Source organism: Mobula hypostoma, chromosome 28 (genome assembly GCF_963921235.1).
Source record: "Mobula hypostoma chromosome 28, sMobHyp1.1, whole genome shotgun sequence".
In the NCBI taxonomy this organism is placed as follows: Eukaryota; Metazoa; Chordata; class Chondrichthyes; order Myliobatiformes; family Myliobatidae; genus Mobula; species Mobula hypostoma.
This window is the reverse complement of record NC_086124.1, coordinates 2,256,114-2,282,218: the sequence shown is the minus strand read 5'-3', so window position 1 is coordinate 2,282,218 and position 26,105 is coordinate 2,256,114. Positions and strand designations below refer to the sequence as shown.

At 44.6% G+C, this 26,105-nt stretch overlaps 2 protein-coding genes across 2 annotated transcripts; both read right to left on the bottom strand.

Annotated features, from left to right (window-relative positions):
• Nucleotides 1-1,970: 1,970 nt before the first annotated feature.
• Nucleotides 1,971-2,763, bottom strand: LOC134339076 (gap junction beta-2 protein-like). The gene has a single exon (XM_063035378.1). It carries the CDS (start codon nucleotides 2,761-2,763, stop codon nucleotides 2,101-2,103), a length of 663 nt encoding a protein of 220 aa, XP_062891448.1. The 3' UTR covers nucleotides 1,971-2,100.
• A 7,211-nt stretch (nucleotides 2,764-9,974) lies between these two features.
• On the bottom strand, nucleotides 9,975-10,763 carry LOC134339067 (gap junction beta-2 protein-like). Its single transcript, XM_063035353.1, has one exon. The coding sequence runs from the start codon at nucleotides 10,761-10,763 to the stop codon at nucleotides 10,008-10,010; it is 756 nt and encodes a 251-aa protein (XP_062891423.1). The 3' UTR covers nucleotides 9,975-10,007.
• Nucleotides 10,764-26,105: the final 15,342 nt, after the last annotated feature.

The following is a 26,105-nucleotide window of genomic DNA, read 5'->3' as shown; positions in this document are numbered from 1 at the left end:
GTTTGGGATGCATATCTTTATAGTTTAGTTCCCAGAACATCAGTAGTGGGCTGGATAAAGTAACCAATCCCAGAAACAAAGTTAGACAATAACTGGGCTCATGAACAATAGGAAAGGTGCCGGATACTCGAAACATATAACATACCACAGTCTAGAACAGGAAATGACCCTCTGGCCCACAGTGTTGTGTCGAGGATGATGCCCAAAAAAACTAATCCCGGTTGATTGCACATAATCCATTTTCCTCTGTTCCCCGGATAATCAGGTGCCTGTCTAAAAGATTCCTAAAGACCAGTACTGCATTTGTTTACACTGTTACCACTAACCCTGAAGAGAGTTCGAGCAATCATCACTCATCAGTAAAAAGAACTTGCCCCACACATACCCTTTCAACTTTCCCCCCCACTCACCGTAAAGCTAATCTCTCTAAATTTTGACACTTCTAACCTGGAATGGTACGGTGGAGATACGTCTCTACCAAAAGAGGTGTAAAGCGCTCCTTCCTTCTGCTAACCTGCAGGTCACCCTTGGGCAAAGAGTAGCACCTGCTTAGTCCCCCACCTTCCCGATCAGGGTCACGTGACGCCACGGGAGCAGATGGTGGATAGTCGTACGAGCAGCTGGTGCACATCACAAGTCCTGGTTATGCGACCTCTGATGCCAGGCAGACAATCTCTGAAGAGTATTGATAATGGCTGGGGTCACCCATCTTGTACAGACACTGCCCAGAAGAAGGCAATGACAAACCACTTCTGTAGAAAAATTTGCCAAGAACAGTCATTGTCATGGAAAGACAATGCTTGCCTACGTCATACAACATGACACATAGCGATCCCTGGGATAGAGTTTCTTATTTTCTACCTTATCCATGCCTCTTATGGCCCCATCAGGTCACCCCCTCAGCCTCCGACATTCCAGAGTAAACAACCTAAGATTGTTCAAGCTCTCCTCAAAGTTCATGCCCTCTAATCTAGTTTAAATTTTAAAGGCATCCGTTAGTCTTGCGAGACCATGGATCTGCGCCTGGAAAGTCTTCACTCTCCAGGGCGCAGGCCTAGGCAAGGTTGTATGGAAGACCAGCAGTTGCCCATGCTGCAAGTCTCCCCTCTCCACGACACCAAAGTTGTCCAAGGGAAGGGCATTAGGACCCATACGGCTTGGCACCGGTGTCGTCGCAGAGCAATGTGTGGTTAAGTGCCTTGCTCAAGGACACAACACACTGCCTCGGCCGGGGCTCGAACTCGCAACCTTCAGATCACTAGTCGAATGCCTTAACCACCTGGCCATGTGTCCAATCTAGTTAGCATCCTGATAAACCTCTTCTGCATCCTCTCCAAAGCCTCCACATCGTCCCTGTAAGGGTGTCCGGAACCCCAAGTGTGGCCTAACCAAAGTTTTATAAAATTCTAAAGTTTACATGAAAGCAATATATTTAAAGTCTGATGGCTGAAGCCTGGAGACTGGAGGACTGTCCTGGAGCTGGAGAACATGTGCGTGGGAGGGAGGAACGGGGCTTGTGTTGCTGCAGATGGCTTGTTGCTTGTTGTCTTCTGTGTTCTCCTGCCAAGCATTGTGGACGTGCCACGTTGGCGCTGGAATATGTGGCGACACTTGCAAGGCTGCCCGCAGCTCACCCTTAGGTTGTATTGATTGTTAATGCCAACAACGTCTCAAAGTTTTCAAAGGACAGTTGGCATCCAAAGTTCAACATCAGTAATCCAGGGGCTTGAGTTCAAATCCCACACTGGCATTGGGGAACGTTCAAGAAGATAAATAAACCTAGAATTAAAGTGTCTGCATCAGTAAATAGATGAAGATTTAAAGATTAGCTTTATCTGTCACATGTACCTGCAGCGACGTGCTTTGCTTGGGTCAAGGGCCATCACAGTCAGAGGACGCACTGCTGCAAGATATGCACCAGCAATTCAGATTTTGGATCTAATCTCAATTCATCAAAACATGAGGGAAACGTGTTTCATGTAACAATCTCACTGAAGAAAATGCTAAACGTTGTGGGGAAAATGGTAGTTCTATCTCAGCAGGTCACCATCACCTTTTGCCTCAGGTAGCTCTTCAACCTCTAGGCCTTTGTACAGTCCTCTACTGTGGAGAAGCAATACTTTTTAACTGAACAAAGCAATATTTTACAATCAGGTAGCAGAGTTCTAGAACATTCAGTGCGATGCACAGAGCTGAGGTCACCAGCATAAACACGGTAAAAATGGTTTTCTCGGTTGGTCTGGAAATGAAGCAGTCAACAGTATTAGGGCAGGGATATTCGCTGCACTTCACTAGTCGAACCATCTGGTATCCTTCGTAGATCCAGTAGAATAAATACATAAAGCTGCCTTCAAATAACATCTTGAACACGACGCTGACCAGGTAGGTCCGAAGGAGAGAGGTATCGATCTTTATTTTTCGCCGATCAGCATTCTGATTAAAGATTTTGATGTTCTTCTTGTTTTCCCTCCGTTGGGAAACATGCATCCCGATGAGACATGAGGGGACGGTCACAGCCAGGAGCTGGAAAACCCACAGCCGGATGTGGGAGATGGGGAAGAAGCGGTCGTAGCAGACGTTCCTGCAACCGGGCTGCTGGGTGTTGCAGACAAAGCCACTCTGCTCATCTCCCCAGACGGTCTCGGCCGCCACCACCAGCACCATCAGACGGAAAACGAAGATGACCGAAAGCCACACCTTCCCCAGCGACGTGGAGTACTTGTTCATTTCATCCAGCAAACTTTGAGGGGTGTCCCAATCCATTTTGGATTATCCTAGGAATAAACAGCATCAGCCACTTTATTACAGATAACAATTAGTACCAACATAGTAATTACCAGTTGAAGAAGACGTTTAAAAGTTCAAAGTTCAACGTAAAGTTTATTATCAACCTACATACATGCCACCATATAGAACCCTAAGTTTCATTTTCCTGCGGGCATACTCAATAAATCTATAGATTATTAACTATCACAGGATCAATGAAAGATCAACCAGGGTGTGGAAGACAACAAACTGTGCAAATGCAAATATCAATAAATAATGAGAACATGAGATAAAGAGTCCTTAAAGTGAGATCGTTGTCTGTGGGAACATTTTAATAATGGGGGAAATGAGTGTAGCTATCCTCTTTTATTCAGCAGCCTGATGGTTGAGGGGTGGTAACTGTTCTTGAACTTGGTGGTGCGAGTCCTGAGGGATCTTGTGCCTTCTACCTGATGGCAGCAGTGAGAAGAGAGCATGGCCTGGGTGGTGAGGATCTCTGATCAACACTCACAACACGCTGGAGGAACTCAGCAGGTCGGGCAGCATCCGTGGAAACCATCAGTCAACGTTTCGCACCAGAACCCTTTGTCAGGACTGGTGGGGATCTCTGATAATGGATCTCTGCTACAATACTATTTCATGTAGATGTGCTTTTTCACATAGTTTGATTGGTTTGGGTAGAAGCATATAAAATGCTTCCGTAAAGTCACTTGTTCTGTTGAATATTATGTTCAGAAACTTTTTTAGAGATACAGCATGTTAACAGGCTATCCCAGTTCAATAAACCTGTGTCGCCCAATAACAACCACATAACCGCTACGTCTGTGGATTGTGGGAGGAAACCAGAGCACTGGGAGGAAGCCCACGCGGTCACAGGGAGAGAGTACAAACTCCTTACCGACGGTGTTGGTATGGAACCCGGGATGCTGGCACTGTAACCGTGTTACACTAACCACTGCACTGCCATGCCACCCCAGCTGCTTTTTAAACTTTTAAAGATATAGAAATGAAATTCAGAAAACTGCAGAAGCTAGAAATCTAAAATAAAATCAGTTACGGCTGGAAATACTCAGCAGGTCAGGCAGCAACTGTGGGAAATGAAAAAGCGTTAACATTTCTTGTCAAAGACTTTTCATTAGAAGAGATGAATACAGTGGGAGCAGGAACCTATCATAAGAACCCTTCGGCCTGTCATTGAGTCATAGGAAAGTACAGCACAGAGACAGGCCCTTCGGCCCATCTAGTCCATGCCAAACCATTTAAACTGCTTACTCCCATCGACCTGCACCCAAACCATAGCCTTCCATACCACTACCATCCATTGACCTCAAGGCTGGCTGATAACGATGAATGAGAACCCACTCTATCATGGACAGTCTCCATTCTCACTGCTGCCAATGGGAAGGAGAGACAGAACCCACAGGACTCACAGCACCAGGCTCAGTTATTACCTCTCAACCGTCAGGCTCCTGAACCAGAGGGGATAACTTCACTCAACACTAAACTGTTCCCACAACCTATGGACTCTTCATCTCACCTTCCTGATATTTATCACTTATTGATGTATTACTACTATTTCATTTTTTTTCTTTCTTTTTGTATTTGCACAGTTCATTGTCTTTTGTACATTGGCCTGTTGGGTGTGGTCTTGAATTGATTCCATTGTGTTTTTTGTATTTACTGTGACTGCTTGCAAGAAAATGTATCTCAGAGTTGTACTTGGGGTATCTACTTCGATGATAAATTAAAAAATTCAATCAGTTAATAAATTTCCTTTAAACTTTGAACTCCAGGTCTTGACTCCAGACTCACCAATGATGGGACCCAGAACACTAGGCCTCAAACTCATCCCTCTGCATAAAACTATTCCTCCTCATCTCAGTCCAGAATGACCAACGTTTTTATCATGAGACATGAAAAATGTTCCAAATGTTGCCAGACAGTAAAACATTTTCAGGCTATTTCACTGGAGATTTTGCTCACCACGTTCTCAATCTTTCCTGTAGTCTTCCAGTCTTCCAACTGCCAGAGTCAGACAAGATCATAAGCAGGAGTTTAATTCAGGTTAAGTCAGTTTATTAGAGTGAAAAGTCAGGTTTAGTACAGTGGGCACAATATTGTAATCCAAGGTTATATTGTAATTGTTTTAATGGGCAGAAGTCTGAGATATGATCACATCCTGTGGAATGAGTCACGAAACTCCCGCCTCCCAAATAGGCATGACAAAGTGGTTGTACGTTCATCTAACATACCATCCAGACGACCAGTTTCCAGATTCGACATCCAGGAATTAGAACCACCTCAGGAGCTGAAGAAAATGGATCACATACACTTCTGCAGAAGTCTTGACTGTTCATGGAAGTTGTGATTCCATGACCTTGTCTGCCCAACAAAGCCTTGTTGCTCACCAAAGCTCTCTCTGCCCACTAAAGCTCTCCCTGCCCATCAAAGCCTTGTCTGTCCACCAAAGCATTGTCTACTCACCAGTCCTGTCTGCTCACTAAAGCCCTGCTTGCTCACTAAAGCCTTGTCTGCTCACCAAAGCTCTCTCTGCCCTCCAAAGCATTGTCTGCCCACTAGTCCTGTCTACCCAACAAAGCCTTGTCTTCCCACCAAAGTCTTGTCTATTTTGTAGCTCATCAGTCAATCTTACAGCCAGTATGTTTGTTATAGAGAAGGAATCTAGACCAGAGGGCACAGCCCAGAATAGAAGTACATCTTTTTAGAATAGAAATGAGGAATTTCTTCAGCCAGAGGGTGGTGAGTCAGTGGAATTTATTGCCACAGATGACTGTAGAAGCTGTGTCATTGCGTGTATTTAAAGCAGAGGTTGGTAAGTTCTTGATTAGTAAGGGTGTCAAAAGGTTACAGGGAGAATGAGGTTGAGAAGGATAATAAGTCAGCCATGACGGAATGGTGGAGCAGACTCGATGGGCTGAGTGGCCTAATTATGTTCCTATGTTTTATTGTCTTATGGTAACAATACCAATGGGAAATGAATTTATGAACATGATAATTCTTTAATCTCTGAACATACACAGAGCTTGAGCAATCCCCGAAATCCACGCAGCAGATGGTGGCTTCATCGCTGCTGCCTTATCAGGCATTGGTCAGACCTTTCTTGGAGCATTGAGAGCACTTTGGGCCCCTTACCTAAGAAACAGTGTGCTGGCATTGGCGAGAGTCCAGTGGAGTTTCACAAGGATGATCATGGGAATGAAAGGGTTAACGAGTGAGGAGTGAATTGAATTGACTTTATTTCTTACATCCTTCACATACATGAGGAGTAAAAATCTTTATGTTACGCCTCCATCTAAGTGTGCCATGTGCAATCATGGTAATTTATAATAATTTGTAATAAACAGAACAACCAGTATAACATAGAAATACATTCAAATCAGCGTGAGTTAATCAGTCTGATGGCCTGGTGGAAGAAGCTGTCCCGGAGCCTGTTGGTCCTGGCTTTTATGCTGGGGTACCACTTCCCGGATGGTAGAAGCTGGAATAGATTGTGGTTGTGATGATTAGGGTCCCCAATGATTCTACAGGCCCCTTTTACACACCTGTCCTTGTAAATAGATGGATAGATAGATAGATATACTTTATTGATCCAGAGGGAAATTGGGTTTCGTTACAGCCGCACCAACCAAGAATAGAGCATAAATATAGCAAATCAAAAACCACAGACAATCAAACAACAAAATGCAAACTATGCCAGATGGAAATAAGTCCAGGACCAGTCTATTGGCTCAGGGTGTCTGACCCTCCACGGGAGGAGCTGCAAAGTTCGATGGCCACAGGCAGGAACAATCTCCTGTGACGCCCAGTGTTGCATCTCGGTGGAGTACGGCCAGAGTCCAACAGTAAAAAGTTCAATATCTGGTCTACAAACACGTTCCTTGATCATAATATGACCAGAATTTCACCATCCGTTGTTAACCAGAACAGTAAGCCCCCAACTTCTTTATGCTTACTGCTCTCAGTGCACTTCCGGTCAGCCCGAATGGTCTGGAAGCTGTCCACGGAAAAGTTTTGATCAGGTATGTCCTCGTGCAGCCCCAGTAAAACACATAACACTGCACTCCCGAAATGTTCTCTGACGCCTGGCTGGCGCCATCAACTCGTCCATTTTATTACCCACCGAACTCCTCTTCTCCATTAGACTCTGTTGTCTCGACCCGGTCCTCTTTCCTCACCTTTGTGATCACCCTCTGAATCATGGGAAGTTTACAACTACAGATGCGCTGGGCTGTCCGCACCACTCTCTGCACACACCTGCGATTGAGGGAAGTACAGTTCCCATACCAGGCAGTGATGCAGCCAGTCAGGATGCTCTCAATTGTGCCCCTGTAGAAAGTTCTTAGGATTTGCAGGCCCATACCAAACTTCTTCAACCATCTGAGGTGAAAGAGGTGTTGTTGTGCTATTTCATCACACAGCTGGTGTGTACAGAACACAGCTGCTGTGTATAGTGTTTGATGGCTCAACGAGTTTAGAAGAACGAGGAAGGATCTCATTGAAAGCTATAAAATATTTGGAAAGGCCTGGATAGAGTGCATGTGGAGGGGATGTTTCCTGTAGTGAGGAAGTCTAAGACCAGAGGGCACAGCTTCAGGACAGAGGGACGTCCATTGAGAACAGAGCTGAGAGGAATTGCTTTAGCCGGAGATTGATAGGTTCTTGATTAGTCCGGGCTTCAAAGGTTACAGGGAGGATGGGGTTGAGAGGGATAATAAATCAGCCATGATGGAATGGCGGAGCAGACTCGATGGGCTGATGCTGCTAAGTCTTTTGCTCTTATGATCTTAATCCCAGGAACCGTTTGGCACAATCACATCACATGCAATAAGCTTTTCACATTCCAGTAGATGGGTACACCAAACTCGCTGGTGGACAACAGACCTGATCTGGTGGTGCATGTCAATGTAGACCCAGATTTCCAGGCACTGGTGTCATTGTCAGCTGTGGAAACTGCCATGAACCTTGTTGGAGGCAACAGAATTGTATATGGTGACAGATCTGTGCTTTGATAATAAATTTACTTTGAACTTTAATCTCTGTGGGATGTGATAACCTAGTGGTTGTAGTGTATAAAAGCTGCTTCATTATGCTCTAGGGATGCAGTGGGATAAGTTACACTTGTCCTCACCCTAACATATCCACAAGCTCAGCGTTTAGTTAGTGACATGAGGGATTCTGCAGGCGCTGGAAATCCAGAACAACACACACAAAGTGCTGGAGGAGCTCAGGGGGTCGGGCAGCATCTCCGGCGAACAGCAAACAGTCGACATTTCAGGACTGGAAAGGAAGGGGAAGGATGCCAGAATAAAATGGTGGGATAGCTGGAAGGTGAAAGATGAAACCAGGTGGGTGGGAAAGGTAAAGGGCTGGAGAGAAAGGAATCTGATAGGAGAGGAGAGTAGACCATAAAAGAGAGGGAAGGAGGAGGGGGCCCGGGGGCGGGGGGTGATAGGCAGGTGCGAAGAAGTAAAATAGGGGCCGTGGACAATTCTGATTTGATGAAGATGGACGTGAAAGCACAGAGGAACATCTGGAAAAATTTCTGAAATGCTTGTTCACTGCTGTTGTCACTGCGTGGTCGGGAATCTCTCGGAGGGTAGGCCTCAAAATCCCAGGCTTTGCCTGCTGTTGGTGACCGAGAAGGAGGTCGAATCGTTCGGATAGAGATGGCGCTCAGTGTCGGAGAGCTGATCAAAGCTCGAAGTTTTCGGATGACTCAGAGTCCGACTGTGGTCGGCATGGCAGGGAGAGTATTTCTTCCTTCTCTCCGTCTGCGTGAGATGTGGGACATTTGAGAGACTTTGAACTTTTACCGTGCTCATGGACTTCTTCATCAAGTTATGGTATTGTTGCACTGTTGTAACTATATGTTATAATTATGTGGTTTTGTTAGTTTTTTTCAGTCTTGGTCTGTCCTGTATTTCTGTGATATCACACCGGAGGAAATAATGTATCATTTCTTAATGCATTCATTACTAAATGACAATAAAAGAGGACTGTGTGTCTTCATAATCTAAGTAGGAGGCCAGAGTGGCGAATGAAAAAAGAGGAGGAGGGAGGGGAAAAGGCTTTTTTTTAATTATCAGAAGGAGAAATTGATATTCATGTCACCAGGTTGAAGACTATTTAGACAGAACATAAGGTGTTACTCCTCCACTGTGAGGGTGATCTCTTCTTGACACAAGAGGCAGTCATGGACCAACATGATGCAACTGGAAAGGGAATGGGAATTAAAACGTTTGGCCATTAGGAGTTCATCTTGCGGCAGATGGAGCAGAGGTACGTGGCAAATTAGCTCCCCGTTTTACTTCATACCTCACCAATGCAGAGACCAAATCGGGAATAGTGGACGCAATAGACATGCCATCAGGTTTGAGGCTCCCCAGATGGAATATAAAAATGTTGTCTGGCTTCACGGGACAGTAGAGGAGACCATGGACCGACAAGTCGGAATGGAAGTGGGAAATAGAATTGAAATGAGTGGCCACCAGGCGATCCCATCTTTTCTGGCGAATGGAGCAGAGGTGCTCGGAGAAGTGGTCTTCCAGTCTATGCTGGGTCTCACTGATTCACAGAAGGCCACACCGGGTCACTGGATACAGTAGATGACCCCAACAGACTCAGAGGTGAAGTGTGGCCTCACTGTTTGGGGCCCTGAATGGTAGTGAGGGAGGAGGTGTAGGGGCAGGTGTGGCACGTGTTCCGCTTGCAAGGATAAGCACCAAAAGTACCAGATCAGTGGGGAGGGACGACCGGACAAGGGAGTCGTGTAGGGAGCAATGGCTGCAGAAAGCGGGAAGTGGGGGGTGGGGGTGAGGGAAAGTTTTACTTGGTAGTGGAATCCCGTTGGAGATGACGGACATTAAGGAAAGTTATGTGCTGGGTGCAGAGACTGGTGGGTCATATATTATATATCCCATAATATATGTACAGTATGAATATTTTTTTATATATCACTGTTTCTAAATATATTTCATAGTTGGTGACATTTCTGCAGACATGTAGAAGGTTAACAAAAGTCAGAATCAGATTCTGATATACAACAAGCAAATTACATTAGTTATGGGTGGAACACAATGCAAAAATAAATAGAATGTGTGAAAGACAGAGGTTAACCTTTGTATTTCACACTCCCCTCCTCTCGTAATAACATCTTGTGAACAATGTGTGTGGTACGAGATCTTAATTCATTAATCAAGCGTTTTTCTAGAGGTTTGTTCCTAGAGGTTCTCCCGATCAATATCCAAGTTCACAGTGATGTTATCACCGGAAGTAATGGTGGCCGATAATCTTCTATCCCTTTCGTTGTTTTCTTCTGAGGAAAACCTCTGGTGCTTCCATTGCATGAAGCAATATCGAACAATCAGAAAAAAGAGTTCTGCCACATTCAACAAGATGCACAGAGCTGAGGTCACCAGCATAAACACGGTAAAAATGGTTTTCTCGGTTGGTCTGGAAATGAAGCAGTCAACAGTATTAGGGCAGGGATATTCGCTACACTTCACTAGTCGAACCATCTGGTATCCTTCATAGATCCAGTAGAATAAATACATAAAGCTGCCTTCAAATAACATCTTGAACACGACGCTGACCAGGTAGGTCCGAAGGAGAGAGGTATCGATCTTTATTTTTCGCCGATCAGCATTCTGATTAAAGATTTTGATGTTCTTCTTGTTTTTCCTCCGTTGGGAAACATGCATCCCGATGAGACATGAGGGGACGGTCACAGCCAGGAGCTGGAAAACCCACAGCCGGATGTGGGAGATGGGGAAGAAGCGGTCGTAGCAGACGTTCCTGCAACCGGGCTGCTGGGTGTTGCAGACAAAGCCACTCTGCTCATCTCCCCAGACGGTCTCAGCCGCCACCACCAGCACCAGCAGACGGAAAACGAATATGACCGAAAGCCACACCTTCCCCAGCGACGTGGAATACTTGTTGACCCCATTTAGCAGAGAATGGAGGAAATACCATCCCATTGTGGATCACTCTAGGATTAAAGAGCATCAGTTACTTCATCACAGCAAAATCCAGAAATGTCTCTGTCTACACTCCTCACTGCCTCGGTAAAGCAGATCAACGACCCCATCTACCCATGACATTCTCTCGTCTCCCCTCTCCCGTTGGGTAGAACACACACAATCCAGGAAGCAAGAACCTACAGGCTTAAGGGTAGGGTCTACCCCACTGTTATCAGACTCTTAAACAGACCTCTTGTACAATAAAATGGACTCTCAACCTCACGATCTGCCTCATTATGGCCTTGCGCTTTATTGTTGACCTGTGCTGCACCTTCTCTGTAAATGTTACACGTTATTCTGCACTCTTGTATTGCTTTACCTCAGTCTGACCTCAGCACCGTTTAATGAACTGATCTGAATGAATGGTACACAGGCCGAGGTTTTCACCGTACCTCACTGCATATAACAATCATAAAGCCATAAAACAAATGATCAATTCTTAAAGAGGCATGTTTCTCTCATTCACCGTCCTGAGATTGCTTTTATCCATTAACCCAACATATCAAACATTTAAAAATTCTTTCTGAACAAAACTTCTGTAACAATACTGCTGCACAACAGCTGGGACAAAGGAACAGTTTTTAATGGTTCCAAAACACTCCAAGCTGTTTTGTTGAATCACTTATTACTCATCCTCCAAGAGAACCACAACCTTGTCGTGGTTTGGAGGCTTGTGTGCCTCAATGACCCAGAGAGCTATGTTGTCTGGAGTCAGGGCTTTATGCTTTGGCTCTTGGTAGGGTCACCCATGCCAAACAGGTCAAAGGGTAGAGGTCAGACTAAGAGTGGTCCTCCGGTCCTCCGGGTTCGGGGGTTCAGCTCAGGGTTAACAACTCAGATTAGTCAAAATAAAATTGTTATGGAAACAGCAATGAAGAATCCTTCTACATCTGAGTGTGACGGTATTCCTGAGTCTCCACCTGGGACTTGCAGTAGTGAAGACCAAGAGGAAGCGACTGACACGATGAAGGAAGCCCTGAACACCACCAGAGATGGCAGACGTTCACTGCTGCCCTGAACACCAGTGGCGTAACGGGCAGTAGGTAAGTGCTGTATGTATTACTTATGACGTGCATGCAGTTAGCTGATGGCCAAAATTTTCAATGTTATAAATTTTGGATGGTGAGGTGAAGATACATCTCCCATCAAAGGAGCTCCTTCTTTCTGTTGTCTGCAGGTCAACCTTGGACAATGGGTAGCACCAATTTAGCCCAATTCCCCCCCCCCATGTGAAACCATGGGAGCAGGTGGTAGATGGTCGTATGAGCAGCTGGTACACATCACAAATCCTGGTTATGTGACCACTGACACCAGGCAGACAATCTCTGAAGAGTATTGATAATGGCTGGAGTCACCTGTCTTGTAAAGACACTGCCCAGAAGAAGGCAATGGCAAACCACTTCCGTAGAAAAACTTGGCAAGAACAGTAATGATCACGGGAAGGCCATAATCGGCCACGTCATACAACATGACACATAATGATGATGATGAAACCTCTCATCTATGAATTAGAATTCCCTGGAGATCATTATGTTGCTTCTGATGAAGCCATGAACACTAGCTCACTATTTTTGCACTGCTCATTTACAGTACTGGGCAAGAGTCTTTGGCACATGTAATAAAATTCTGTAAAGTGAACGTGCTTTCTAAAATAACAATGAAAATTCTGTCTCTCTCTCTTTATATAGTGTATCGGCACAGGGAGAGCAGTGAGCAAACCACATCTCACTGTCCTGGTGAGACATTGCGTATGCATCAAGTAGCTCGTGTAAAGTACAAGATAACGTTGTCTGTGATATACATGTTGCAATAATGTGTTAGTTGAACTACAAGCAAAACTAATGCGTTCCTTGCTCTGAACCGATTCCACAACCCATGGACTCATTTTCAAGGAATTTACAACTCTTGTTCTCAGGATTCTTTCTAGTTTTTACGTACGAAATATGTTGTCCTTTGTTCCTGAAAGTGATGGATTTTGCTGGAAAAAGTCTACAGGAAATCCCAAATCCTTAGTGAAATGAATTATAGAAACACAGAAACATAGAAAATAGGTGCAGGAGTAGGCCATTCGGCCCTTCGAGCCTGCACCACCATTTATTATGATCATGGCTGATCATCCAACTCAGAACCCCGCCCCAGCCTTCCCTCCATACCCCCTGACCCCCGTAGCCACAAGGGCCATATCTAACTCCCTCTTAAATATAGCCAATAAACTGGCCTCAACAGTTTCCTGTGGCAGAGAATTCCACAGATTCACCACTCTCTGTGTGAAGAAGTTTTTCCTAATCTCGGTCCTAAAAGGCTTCCCCTCTATCCTCAAACTGTGACCCCTCGTTCTGGACTTCCCCAACATCAGGAACAATCTTCCTGCATCTAGCCTGTCCAATCCCTTTAGGATCTTATACGTTTCAATCAGATCCCCCCTCAATCTTCTAAATTCCAACGAGTACAAGCCCAATTCATCCAGTCTTTCTTCATATGAAAGTCCCGCCATCCAGGAATCAATCTGGTGAACTTTCTTTGTACTCCCTCTATGGCAAGGATGTCTTTCCTCAGATTAGGGGACCAAAACTGCACACAATACTCCAGGTGTGGTCTCACCAAGGCCTTGTACAACTGCAGTAGTACGTCCCTGCTCCTGTACTCGAATCCTCTCGCGATAAATGCCAGCATACCATTCGCCTTTTTCACCGCCTGCTGTACCTGCATGCCCACTTTCAATGACTGGTGTATAATGACACCCAGGACTCGTTGCACCTCCCCTTTTCCTAATCGGCCACCATTCAGATAATAATCTGTTTTCCTATTTTTGCCACCAAAGTGGATAACTTCACATTTATCCACATTAAATTGCATCTGCCATGAATTTGCCCACTCACCCAACCTATCCAAGTCACCCTGCATCCTCTTAGCATCCTCTTCACTGCTAGCACTGCCACCCAGCTTCGTGTCATCCGCAAACTTGGAGATGCTGCATTTAATTCCCTCATCCAAGTCATTAATATATATTGTAAACAACTGGGGTCCCAGCACTGAGCCTTGCGGTACCCCACTAGTCACCGCCTGCCATTCTGAAAAGGTCCCGTTTATTCCCACTCTTTGCTTCCTGTCTGCTAACCAATTCTCCACCCACACCAATACCTTACCCCCAATACCGTGTGCTTTAAGTTTGCACACTAATCTCCTGTGTGGGACCTTGTCAAAAGCCTTTTGAAAATCCAAATATACCACATCCACTGGTTCTCCCCTATCCACTCTACTAGTTACATCCTCAAAAAATTCTATGAGATTCATCAGACATGATTTTCCTTTCACATATCCATACTGACTTCGTCCGATCATTTCACCGCTTTCCAAATGTGCTGTTATCACATCCTTGATAACTGACTCCAGCAGTTTCCCCACCACCGACGTTAGGCTAACTGGTCTATAATTCCCCGGTTTCTCTCTCCCTCCTTTTTCAAAAAGTGGGGTTACATTAGCCACCCTCCAATCCTCAGGAACTAGTCCAGAATCTAACGAGTTTTGAAAAATTATCACTAATGCATCCACTATTTCTTGGGCTACTTCTTTAAGCACTCTAGGTTGCAGACCATCTGGCCCTGGGGATTTATCTGCCTTCAATCCCTTCAATTTACCTAACACCACTTCCCTACTAACATGTATTTCGCTCAGTTCCTCCATCCCACTGGACCCTCTGTCCCTTACTATTTCTGGAAGATTATTTATGTCCTCCTTAGTGAAGACAGAACCAAAGTAACTATTCAATTGGTCTGCCATGTCCTTGCTCCCCATAATCAATTCACCTGTTTCTGTCTGCAGGGGACCTACATTTGTCTTTACCAGTCTTTTCCTTTTTACATATCTATAAAAGCTTTTACAGTCCGTTTTTATGTTCCCTGCCAGTTTTCTCTCATAATCTTTTTTCCCCTTCCTAATTAAGCCCTTTGTCTTCCTCTGCTGAACTCTGAATTTCTCCCAGTCCTCAGGTGAGCCACTTTCTCTGGCTAATTTGTATGCTTCTTCTTTGGAATTGATACTATCCTTAATTTCTCTTGTCAGCCACGGGTGCACTACCTTCCTTGATGTATTCTTTTGCCAAACTGGGATGAACAATTGTTGTAGTTCATCCATGCAACCTTTAAATGCTTGCCATTGCATATCCACCGTCAATCCTTTAAGTGTCATTTGCCAGTCTATCTTAGCTAATTCACGTCTCATACCTTCAAAGTTACCCCTCTTTAAGTTCAGAACCTTTGTTTCTGAATTAACTATGTCACTCTCCATCTTAATGAAGAATTCCACCATATTATGGTCACTCTTACCCAAGTGGCCTCTCACGACAAGATCGCTAATTAACCCTTCCTCATTGCTCAAAACCCAGTCCAGAATAGCCTGCTCTCTAGTTGGTTCCTCGACATGTTGGTTCAAAAAACCATCCCGCATACATTCCAAGAAATCCTCTTCCTCAGCACCTTTACCAATTTGGTTCACCCAGTCTACATGTAGATTGAAGTCACCCATTATAACTGCTGTTCCTTTATTGCACACATTTCTAATTTCCTGTTTAATACCATCTCCGACCTCACTACTACTGTTAGGTGGCCTGTACACAACTCCCACCAACGTCTTCTGCCCCTTGGTGTTACGCAGCTCTACCCATATCGATTCCACATCTTCCCGGCTTATGTCCTTCCTTTCTATTGCGTTAATCTCTTCTTTAACCAGCAACGCCACCCCACCTCCCCTTCCTTCATGTCTATCCCTCCTGAATATTGAATATCCCTGAACGTTGAGCTCCCATCCCTGGTCACCCTGGAGCCATGTCTCTGTGATCCCAACTATATCATAATCATTAATAACAATCTGCACTTTCAATTCATCCACCTTATTACGAATGCTCCTTGCATTGACACATAAAGCCTTCAGGCGCTCTTTTACAACTCTCTTAGCCCTTATACAATTATGTTGAAAAGTGTCTCCCTGTGTGAGCCTGCATCGTACGTGCACTGGTTACTCAAGTGATTTGTACAGTCAGAAAGCTACAGTTCAGTAGGCTGCTAACTTCACTTCTAATTTAAGAGGCAAGATCAGGGTTCAATTCCCGCTGCTGCCCATAAGGAGTTTAAATATTCTCTCTGTGACTGCGTGGGTTTCCTCTTGTGTGCTCTGGTTTCCTCCCATATTCCAAAGATGTATGGATTAGTAAATTATGGGCATGCTACTTTGGCACCAGAAGCATGGCATTCAGCGAGAGCGTTGGTCGTTGATGCAAATGATGCTTTTCACTGTATGTTTGGATGCACATGTGACAAATCAAGCAATAATCTTTATTTCTCTTGAAGAAGGGTCTCAGCCCGAAATGTCAATTGTTTATTCAGTTCCATAGATGGTGTCTAACTTGCTGAGTTCCTCCATCATTTTGTGTGAGTTGCCTAATATTTAACTTTATCTTAAGCCACACGGTCTGCACCCAGTCCAGCACCTCTGACACCTAGACCAGCTTCTCTGAGCCCAGTCCAGCTCCTCCAATCAACTGATGGGGTAGACCTGCAGTACCCGAAATTCTTGGAGTCCAGTATTGTCTTGCAAACATTAAAAAGACATTTTACAAAGAAAAAAATACCTTTGGTTAACCTTCAAGAAGCCGCCGCCATCTTACCGGAATATGATAATGTAAGAGGTCGCTGGCCTGTTACCCTTATTTGGTGGCGCGGCTGATGGTGGGAAAGCTGCGTTGCCTCGGTTGTAGCGAGGATTAGGCCTCAAGCCACAGGCTTGCCTGCACCTGCAGTGCAGGAGAGGAGACACCGGAGGCAGAGTAGCGTGGCGTCCGTGCCTGGTTGGGGGGTTGGCCTCCAGCGTTCGATCGGTGGAATGACGGGCTAGATTGTGGTGGCTACGCATTGCCGAAAACTGCACCATCAATCTGCAGAACATGTTGCTCAGATGTGTTTTATTTTTTATTTTTGTGTGACTATGGTTTTTTTTTGCTCACTATTTTGATTCACATGCTGTGTATGCTTTGCACCATCACCCCAGAGGAATACTGTTGTGTTCGGCTGTACGGCTGAATGCTAATTAAACTTGAATTTGATTTGTTTTGATTTGATTTAGATTTTCATCCTCACACCATTCAGTCTCAATGCATTCTACTTCAAAGAATGTCCTCGCGATGATAAATCATCAATGTTAAGGATCATTCTGGGTTCTGACAATATAGACAGCATAATTATGAATTAATTAAAATGAGAACCAGTTTTCGGGAGATAAAACCTGCTCACAGTGTAACTTCCAACTGATCCTTTGGAGCGTATAAAAGCACTCACTCAGTGTGGACCATTCTGATTCTGCCTCATTGAAACTATATAGTGGGAGACAGTAGATGAATTGCCCCTGCTATGAGCTCATCATTAAAGGTGTATCCTTGTAACTTAAGGCATAGTTCAGGACAAATCTGCTTTGTCACTTAACCTTCTGATTATTCATGCAGACCTCTTTCAACACTGAACCTAAATGGGCATATTTTGAGGGCCTGGAGCTTGTGCTCAGAAGATTTTGGAACAGATGGACTCATCAAGTTCTCTTCATACCAGAATACCAGCATGGATAGATGACCTTCATTCTCGGAATTATTCTTGTGACCCTCCTCTGGATGCTAACATGTCTTCCTTAGATAAGGGGCCCAAAACTGCAGACAATACTCCAATTGTGGTCTGACCAATGCCTTATAGAGCCTCAGCATCACATCATTCTTCTTCTAATCTAGTTCTCTCAAAAAGAATGCTAACATTGCATTTGCCTTCCTTACCACTGATTCAACCTGCAAGATAACTTTTAGGGAATGCATGAGGACTTCCAAGTCCCTTCGTACCTCTGATTTTTGTATTTTCTCCCTATTTAAAAAACAGTCTATGCCTTTTTCCTTCTATCAAAATGCATGACCATACACTTCCTGACAATGTATTCCATCTGCCACTTCTTTGGCCATTCTCCTAATCTGTCCTTCTGCAAACTCCATGCTTCCTCAACACCACCTGCCCCTTTACCAATCTTTGTATCATCTGCAAAGATAGCCACAAAACCTTCCAAACTGTTGACATATAAAGTGAAAAGAAGTAGTCCCAATACCAACCACTGCCGATCGTCACTGGGAACCAACCAGAATAGGCCCCCTTTATTCCAACTCTTCGCCTCCTGCCAATCAGCCAATCATCTATCGATGCTGGTATTCTTTTCCTGTAATACCATGGGCTCTTATCTTGTTAAGCAACCTCGTATACAGCACCTTGACAAAGATCTTCTGAAAATCCAAGTAAACAACATCCAATGACTCACCTTTGTCTATCCTGCCTGTTATTTCCTCGAAGAATTCCAACAGATTTGTCGGGTAGATGTCCCCTTAAAGAAGCCGTGCTGAGTTTAGCCTGCTTTATCATGCACCTCCAAGTATCCCAAAACCTCATCCTTAATAATGGACTTCAACATATTCTCAACCACTGACATCAGGCTAACTGGTCTATAATTTCCTTTCTTCTACTTCCCTCTCTTCTTGAAGAGTAGAGAGATATTTGCAATTTTCCATTCCTCTGGTCCAGGTGATTTATTTACTTTCAGAACTTTCAGCTCCCCAAGCACCTTCTTCTTAGTAAGAGCAACAACACTCACTACTGCCTCCTGACAATCTCGAGTTTCTGGCATACTGCTAGTGTTGTCCACTGTGAAGACTGATGCAAAATACTTACTAAGGATTAACGCTTTAGAACGTAGAACATAGAATAGTACAGCACAGTACAGGCCCTTCAGCCCACAATGTTGTGCCGACCCTTAAACCCTGCCTCCCATATAACCCCCCACCTTAAATTCCTCCATATACCTGTCTAGCAGTCTGTTAAATTTCACTAATGTATCTGCCTCCACCACTGACTCAGGCAGTGCATTCCACACACCAACTACTCTCTGAGTAAAAAACCTTCCTCTAATATCCCCTTTGAAATTTCCACCCCTTAACTTAAAGCCATGTCCTCTTGTATTGAACAGTTGTGCCCTGGGGAAGAGGCACTGGCTATCCACTCTATCAATTCCTCTTATTATCTTGTATACCTCTATCATGTCTCCTCTCATCCTCCTTCTCTCCAGAGAGTAAAGCCCTAGCTCCCTTAATCTCTGATCATAATCCATACTCTCTAAATCAGGCAGCATCCTGGTAAATCTCCTCTATACCCTTTCCAATGTTTCCACATCCTTCCTATAGTGAGGCGACCAGAACTGGACACAGTACTCCAAGTGTGGCCTAACCAGAGTTTTATAGAGCTGCATCATTACCTCACGACTCTTAAACTCTATCCCTCGACTTATGAAAGCTAACACCCCATAAGCTTTCTTAACCACCCTATCTACCTGTGAGGCAACTTTCAGGGATCTGTGGACATGCACCCCAAGATCCCTCTGCTCCTCCACACTACCACACTACCAAGCCTACTTTGCAAAGACTTCTCAAATATATGAAACAAACAGCTGAGAAACAATGGTTATTTTCACTAGCTATACCCCAGAGGCATTTGTTTCTTCCCTCATCATTACAATAGTATGCGTGTACCACCTCAAGCATGAACTGTGTTAAAGGGTTCTCTCCTGAATTGCTTATTTGAATCTATACTACATACTTAACGCCCATCTTCACAATTACCCATTATTAAGGACCCTCTGCATGTGGAAAATGCTCTCTCCATATTACTATAATCAGGGAGCAGGTACAAAATCCTGAAGACCCCTCTTCTCATTCCTACCATCAGGGAGGAGGTACAGGAGCCTGAAGACCCCTCTTCTCATTACTACCATCAGAATGGAGGTACAGGAGCCTGAAGACCCCTCTTCTCATTACTACCATCACGGAGGAGGTACAGGAGCCTGAAGGCCCCTCTTCTCATTACTACCATCACGGAGGAGGTACAGGAGTCTGAAGACCCCTCTTCTCATTACTACCATCAGGGAGGAGGTACAGGAGCCTGAAGACCCCTCTTCTCATTACTACCATCAGGGAGGAGGTACAGGAGCCTGAAGATCCATATTCAACGTTTAATGAACAGTTTCCTCCCCTCTGTCATCAGACTTTTAAATGGACCACGAACCCATGAACACTGGCTCAATATTTTGCTGTGTTCTTGCATTATTTATTTATTTTAAAATATTTTCTTATTGTACAACAATTTTTGACAGTACTCATGCCACAAAACAATAAGTTTCGTGATATCCGTCAGTGAAAACAAACCTGATTCTAATTCTGACGATCTGTTCAGAATCTTCTATATCTCAACCTGCCCTTTATTTACACCGATTGTCCAATCCTCCCAGTTATAGCCTCTCCATTTAAAAAGATGATTAAAGCAAAGAAAAAAATCAGTAAGGAACTGTATACACAAGAGATTCTGCAGATGCTGGAAATCCAAAGGAACACACACAAAATGCTGGAGGAACTCAGCAGGTCAGGCAGCATCCATGGAGGGGTGCTCTGTGTTCCCGTTTCCTTGAGTATTTACCCCCTTGCTAATCAAGAAGTAATCTGCCTGTAGCTTAACAATTATTCAAAAGCTCTGCTTCCGACACACTTTGAGGCAAAGGGTTCCAAATACTCACAGAATTCCCTTCAGCTGTATTCAAGTGTTCAAACAGTGACTTCTAGATTATCTTGTAGGAAGCAATAAGCAACACACATTCATCCCGCTAAAACCTTCATGATCTTAAATTTCCCTCTTCCTCTTCTAAACTAAAGCAGATACAAGCCCAGGCTGTTTAAATTCCCTTCGTAAAGTAACCCACCCGATCTGTTGTCACCAAGTACACCTTCCCCGAATGTTCCAATGTATCTACTTGTTATTTATTTTGAAGTACAAACAGCAGGAAAGGAGATCTCAGCCTTACCTTCGGTAAAATGTGGAATAATTTTTGTACTCTGGACAGCGTTAGGTGATACCCTAGGGTGGTATCTCAGCTCGGCTGCTTTTGACCAGTGTATAAGGCTGGAAAATCTACAGCTGAGGAATGTGGATAGGCTGGCTGTACAGAATGACATTTAAAACATTTATAACATTTTCCATACAGATTATCTAAAGGAGACCAGTTTTACACTTAGTAGTGTCTATTTTGGCTGTTCATTCTTTTAAGTTTGCAATAATGGTTGGGTATGGTTATTGTAGTGAGACCAGTTTTTGGAGTGGCTTTCAACTACGAACAATACCACAGATGTTGATAGAATGTTTTTTTAGTTACCTACAAGAGCTAGGCTTCCAAGTCAAGGTTAGACCATAAGACATAGGCACAGAATGAGCCATTCAATCCATCAAATCTGCTCCACCATTTCATCATGGCTGCCCTATTTTCCCTCTCAACCCCATTCTCCTGCCTTCTCCCCATAACCCCAACAAATTTAGAATCTATCAACTTCCCACTTAAATAAACCCAATGATCAGGCGTCAGCAGTTGCCTGTGCAACAAATTCCTCAAATTCACCACTCTTCAACCAGCTAAAGAAATTCCTCCTCACCTCCATTATAAATGGTCATCCCTCTATTCTGAGGCTGTGTCTTCTGGTCCGAGACTCCCCCACTACAGGAAACATCCTCTCCACATCCACTCTATCGAGACCTATCAACACTCAGTAGGTTTCAAAGAGATTCTCTCCTCAATTTTCTAAGTTCCAGCGAGTACAGGCTATCAGGCAGATTAATTCATGCTGATACAATTGTATTTCTATGTTATATTAACTGTCCTGTTGTACATACTATTTATTACAAATTACCATAAATTGCACATTGCACTTTTAGACAGAGACATAACGTGAAGATTTTTACTCCTCATGTATATGAAGGATGTAAGTAATAAAGTCAATTCAATTCAAAGAGCCCCTAAACACTCCTGACACAATAACCCTTTCATTCCCGGTATCATTTTAGTGAATCTCCTCTGAACCCTCTCCAATGTCAACACATACTTTCTTAGATCAGGGTCACAAAACTGCTCATAGTACTCGCCAGTGCTTTCTAAAGGCTTAGTATTACATCTTTGCTTTTATATTATAGTCCTCTTGAAATAAAGGTTAGCATTGCATTTGCCTTCCTCGCCACCAAGGAATTCTGCACTAGGACACCCAAGTCCTGTTTCACCTTGATGTTTAAATTTTCTCCGTATTTAGAAAATAGTCAACTCTTTCATTTCTTCTACCAAAGTACATGACCATACATTCCCTGACATTGTATTACATCTGCTTCTTCCTTGCCCATTCTCTGAATCTGTCTAAGTCCTTCTGTAACCTCTCTACTTCCTCAAAACTACCTGCCCCTCCATCTATTTCATATCATCTGCAAACTTTGCAACAAAGCCATCAATTCCATCATCCAAATCATTGATATATCACATAAAAACAATCAGTGCCAGCACAGACCCCTGTGGAACACCACTAGTCACCAGCAACTAGCTCGAAAAGACTCCTTTTATTCCCACACTTCGCCTCCTGCCAATCAGCCAATCTTCTATCCACACTAGTATCTTTCCTATAATACCATGGGCTCTTATCTTGTTAAGCAGCCTCATCTGTGGCACCTTGTTAAAGGCTTTCTGAAAATCTGGTACACAACATCCATTGTCTATCCTGTTTGTTATTTCTTCAAAAAAAATTCCAACAGATTTGTCAGGCAAAATTTTCCCTTAAGAAACCATGCTGAATTTGGCCTATTTTATCATCTGCCTCCAAGTACCCTCAGACCTATCCTTAACAATTGACTGCAATTTTCCAGTTCTCCAGAACCATGCTAGAATCTAGTGATTCTTGAAAGATCTTTGCTAATGTCTCACAATCTCTTCAGGTACCTCTTTCAGAGATGGGAGTACCCTGGAACGTAGACCACCTGCTCTAGGTGATTTAACTACCTTCAGACCTTTCAGCTTCCCAAACGCCCAGTAACACTCATTTCTGCCCCCCCGACACTCTTGAACTTCCAGCATATTGCTAGTGTCTTCCACAGTGAAGACTGATGCAAAGTACTTACTCAGTATGTCCTCAGTATCCTCGCCCCCGTTACTACCTCTCCAATGTCATTTGCCAGTGGTCTGATATCTACTCTCACGTCTCTCTTACTCACCCTTTGTACATCTGAGAACAACATTTGGCATCCTTTTTGACTGGCTTGCCGTCACATTTCATCTTTTCCTTCCTTAAGGCTTTTTAGTTACCTTCCCAATCCTCTAACACCCCACTAATTTTTGCTCTATTATATGCCCTCTCTTTTGCTTTTATGTTGGCTTTGACTTCCCTTGTCAGCCAAGGTTGTGTCATCCTGCCTTTAGAATACCTCTTTTTCTTTGGGATGTATCTACCCTGCACCTTTCGAAATGCTCCCAGAGACTCTGGCCATTGTTTTTCTGCCATCATCCCTGCTAATGTCCCCTTCCAATCAACTTTGGCCATCTCCTCTCCCATACCTCTATAATGCCCTTTACTTATCGGGCAGGTGGGGCTCGTCAGCCTTGGATGGCAGCCCATTTGGGAGAAGGAAAACTCTGATTTTTAAACCTCTGCCGCCTTGCGGCCATACCCACCTATGGGAAAGGCTTTGGGAGTAAACCCCAAGGAAGAAATCCGGAGCCAGGGTCCCTAAGGCAGCCTGATGTTGTTTACAACTTCACTCTGGCAACCTCTGCGACGACACTGGCGTCTAGCTGTGTCGACACTTGCCCTTCCCTTGGACTACATCAGTGACGTGGAGAGGGGGAACCCACTGCATGGGCAACAGTCGGTTCTTCAAATCTTCCCGCCCAGGCTTGCGCCCTGGAGAGGACACAGTCCACCAGAGGCGCAAACCCACGATCCCCTGGGGTCAACGCTGCCTACTACACACTGACACATCTGACTTTAGCTTCTCCCTCTCAAATTGCAGGGTGAAGTCTATCATATTATGATCACTCACTCCTAAATGTTCCTTAACCTTAAGCTCCCTAACCAAATCTGGTTCATTACACAACACCCAATCCAGAATTGCCTTTCCCTAGTGGACTCAACCACAAGCTGCTCTAAAAAGCCACCTTGTGGCATTCGACATATCCTCTCCCTTGGGATCCAGAACCAACCTGATTTTCCCAATCTCCCTGCATATTGAAATCTGCCATGACTATTGTAACATTACCCTTTTGACATGCCTTTTCTATCTCCCATTGTAATTTGTAGCCCATATCCTAGCTTCTGTTCAGAGGCCTGCATTTAACTCCCATCAGGGTCTTTTTACCTTTGCAGTTTCTTAACTCTACCCACAAGGCTTCTGTATCTTCCGATCCCATGTCACATCTTTCTAAGGATTTGATTTCATTTTTTACCATCAGAGCCACACCACCCTCTCTGCCTGTCTGCCTCTTCTTTCAATACAATGTGTATCCTTGGTCGTTACGCTTCCAAATATGATCTTCTTTCAGTTATGGCTCAGTGATACCCACAATGTCAGGCCTACCGGTCTCTAACTGCACTGCAAGATCAACTGCCTTATTCTGCATACTGCGCACATTCAAATATAACACCTTAGTCCTGCATTCATCACCCTTTTCAATTTTGCCCCCATGTTACACTGCAACTCATCCCACTGACTGTAGTTTTATCACTGCATCTGCCTGTATACCAAAAGCCCTTTCACTCTGGTTCCCATACCCCTGCCAAATTGGTTTAAACAGCTCTAGAAAACCTTCCCGTAAGGATATTGAACCCCCTTAGGTTCCGGTGTAACCTGTCACCTTCCCCAGAAGAGGTCTAAATGATCCAGAAACCTGAAGCCCTGCCCCCTGTACCAGTTCCTGACACAGGCATTCATCTGCCTGGGAAGATCAGAACACCATCAGAGACAGGAACAGAATTAGGCCTTTGAGCCCATCTTCTCTCACCGGTGTGTGGCACAAGCAGCAATCCAGAGATTACTACCCTGGAGGTCCACTTTTCAGCTTTCTACCCAACTCCCTAAATGATCTCTTCAGGACCTCTTTCGTTTTCCTACCTAGACGTTGCTGCCACTATGTACCAAGATTTCTGGCTGCTCCCCCTTCCCCTTTAGAATGCCATGGACCCAATCTGAGATGTCCCTGACCCTGGCACCCGTCCACAGAATCTCTTGTCCATTCCTCTATCACACGGCAGCCCTCTTTACCCCGCTTCCCTTCTGAGCCACAGTGCCAGGCTCAGGGCCAGAGGCCTGGTCAGTCATTCCCTTCCCCCTCAGCAGTATCCAAAGTGTTAAGGCTGATTTATACCTGTGCGTACGGGCTACGCCATAGGCCTGATTTACACTTTTGCGTAGCCCTACGCCGTAACGAGCATGCGTAGTTGTGTCTGCGTCGCTCTGCAATTCGCCGCCAAAACGCTAGTTGGCGGTGGGGTTTCTACGCCACTGTGTTGAGTTTCTTCGTGAGAGACATGGACGAGGAAATGCATTTCAAATACTTCCGGATGTCGGCAGGTAGATTCGACGATCTGGTTCATCAAATCCAACCGTTTATTTCGCGTCAGTGTACAGTCATGGCGGAGAAAAGCAACCGGAAATGCGTATGAGGAAATGCGATGCTACCAAGCAGACCAATCACAGTTGGTGACGCATGAGTTACATTTTTGGGGAGGTGCACGTCACCCTACAGCGTACATTTGATGCAGAAGTATAAATTGGGCTTTATATTTATTATAGAGGGGGCGGCCACATGGGTACTCGGCACTGGCTGCATATTTCCTTTCCCCCTTCTGACAGTCACCCAGTTACCTGCTTCCTGCAACCCAAGGCTGGCTACATCCCTGTCGCTCCTATCCATAACTCTCTCAGTCTCCCCTATGAGCCGAAGGTCATCGAGCTACAGCTCCAGTTCCTTAAACTGTTCTCCGAGGAGCTGCAGCTCGGTGCACCTGGTGCAGCTGTGGTAACCGGGGAGGATGGAGGTCTCGCAGAATTCCCACATCTCACACAAAAAAAACACAGGAAAACGGCCCTGGAGCCTTGCTCACTGCACTGACTATGCACTAACAGAGGATGAAAGAAGAAGAAACTTACTAGAAGCCTACCTCACTCGGGCCTGTTGAGCCAAAGTCACCCCACTCCAACAATCGTCACTTTGCTTGTCCTTACATTATTTTTATTTTGCCTTTGCTAACCAATCGCGATATGATTGAGCCACCAGAAAAAGCCGAAAGCCCGCGAGCGGTAGTTTTTAAACTATCTACCTGTCTGGAGCCTCCTCTGCTGATTCGATAATATTTATTGTCCATCGTAATTGCCCCTGAGA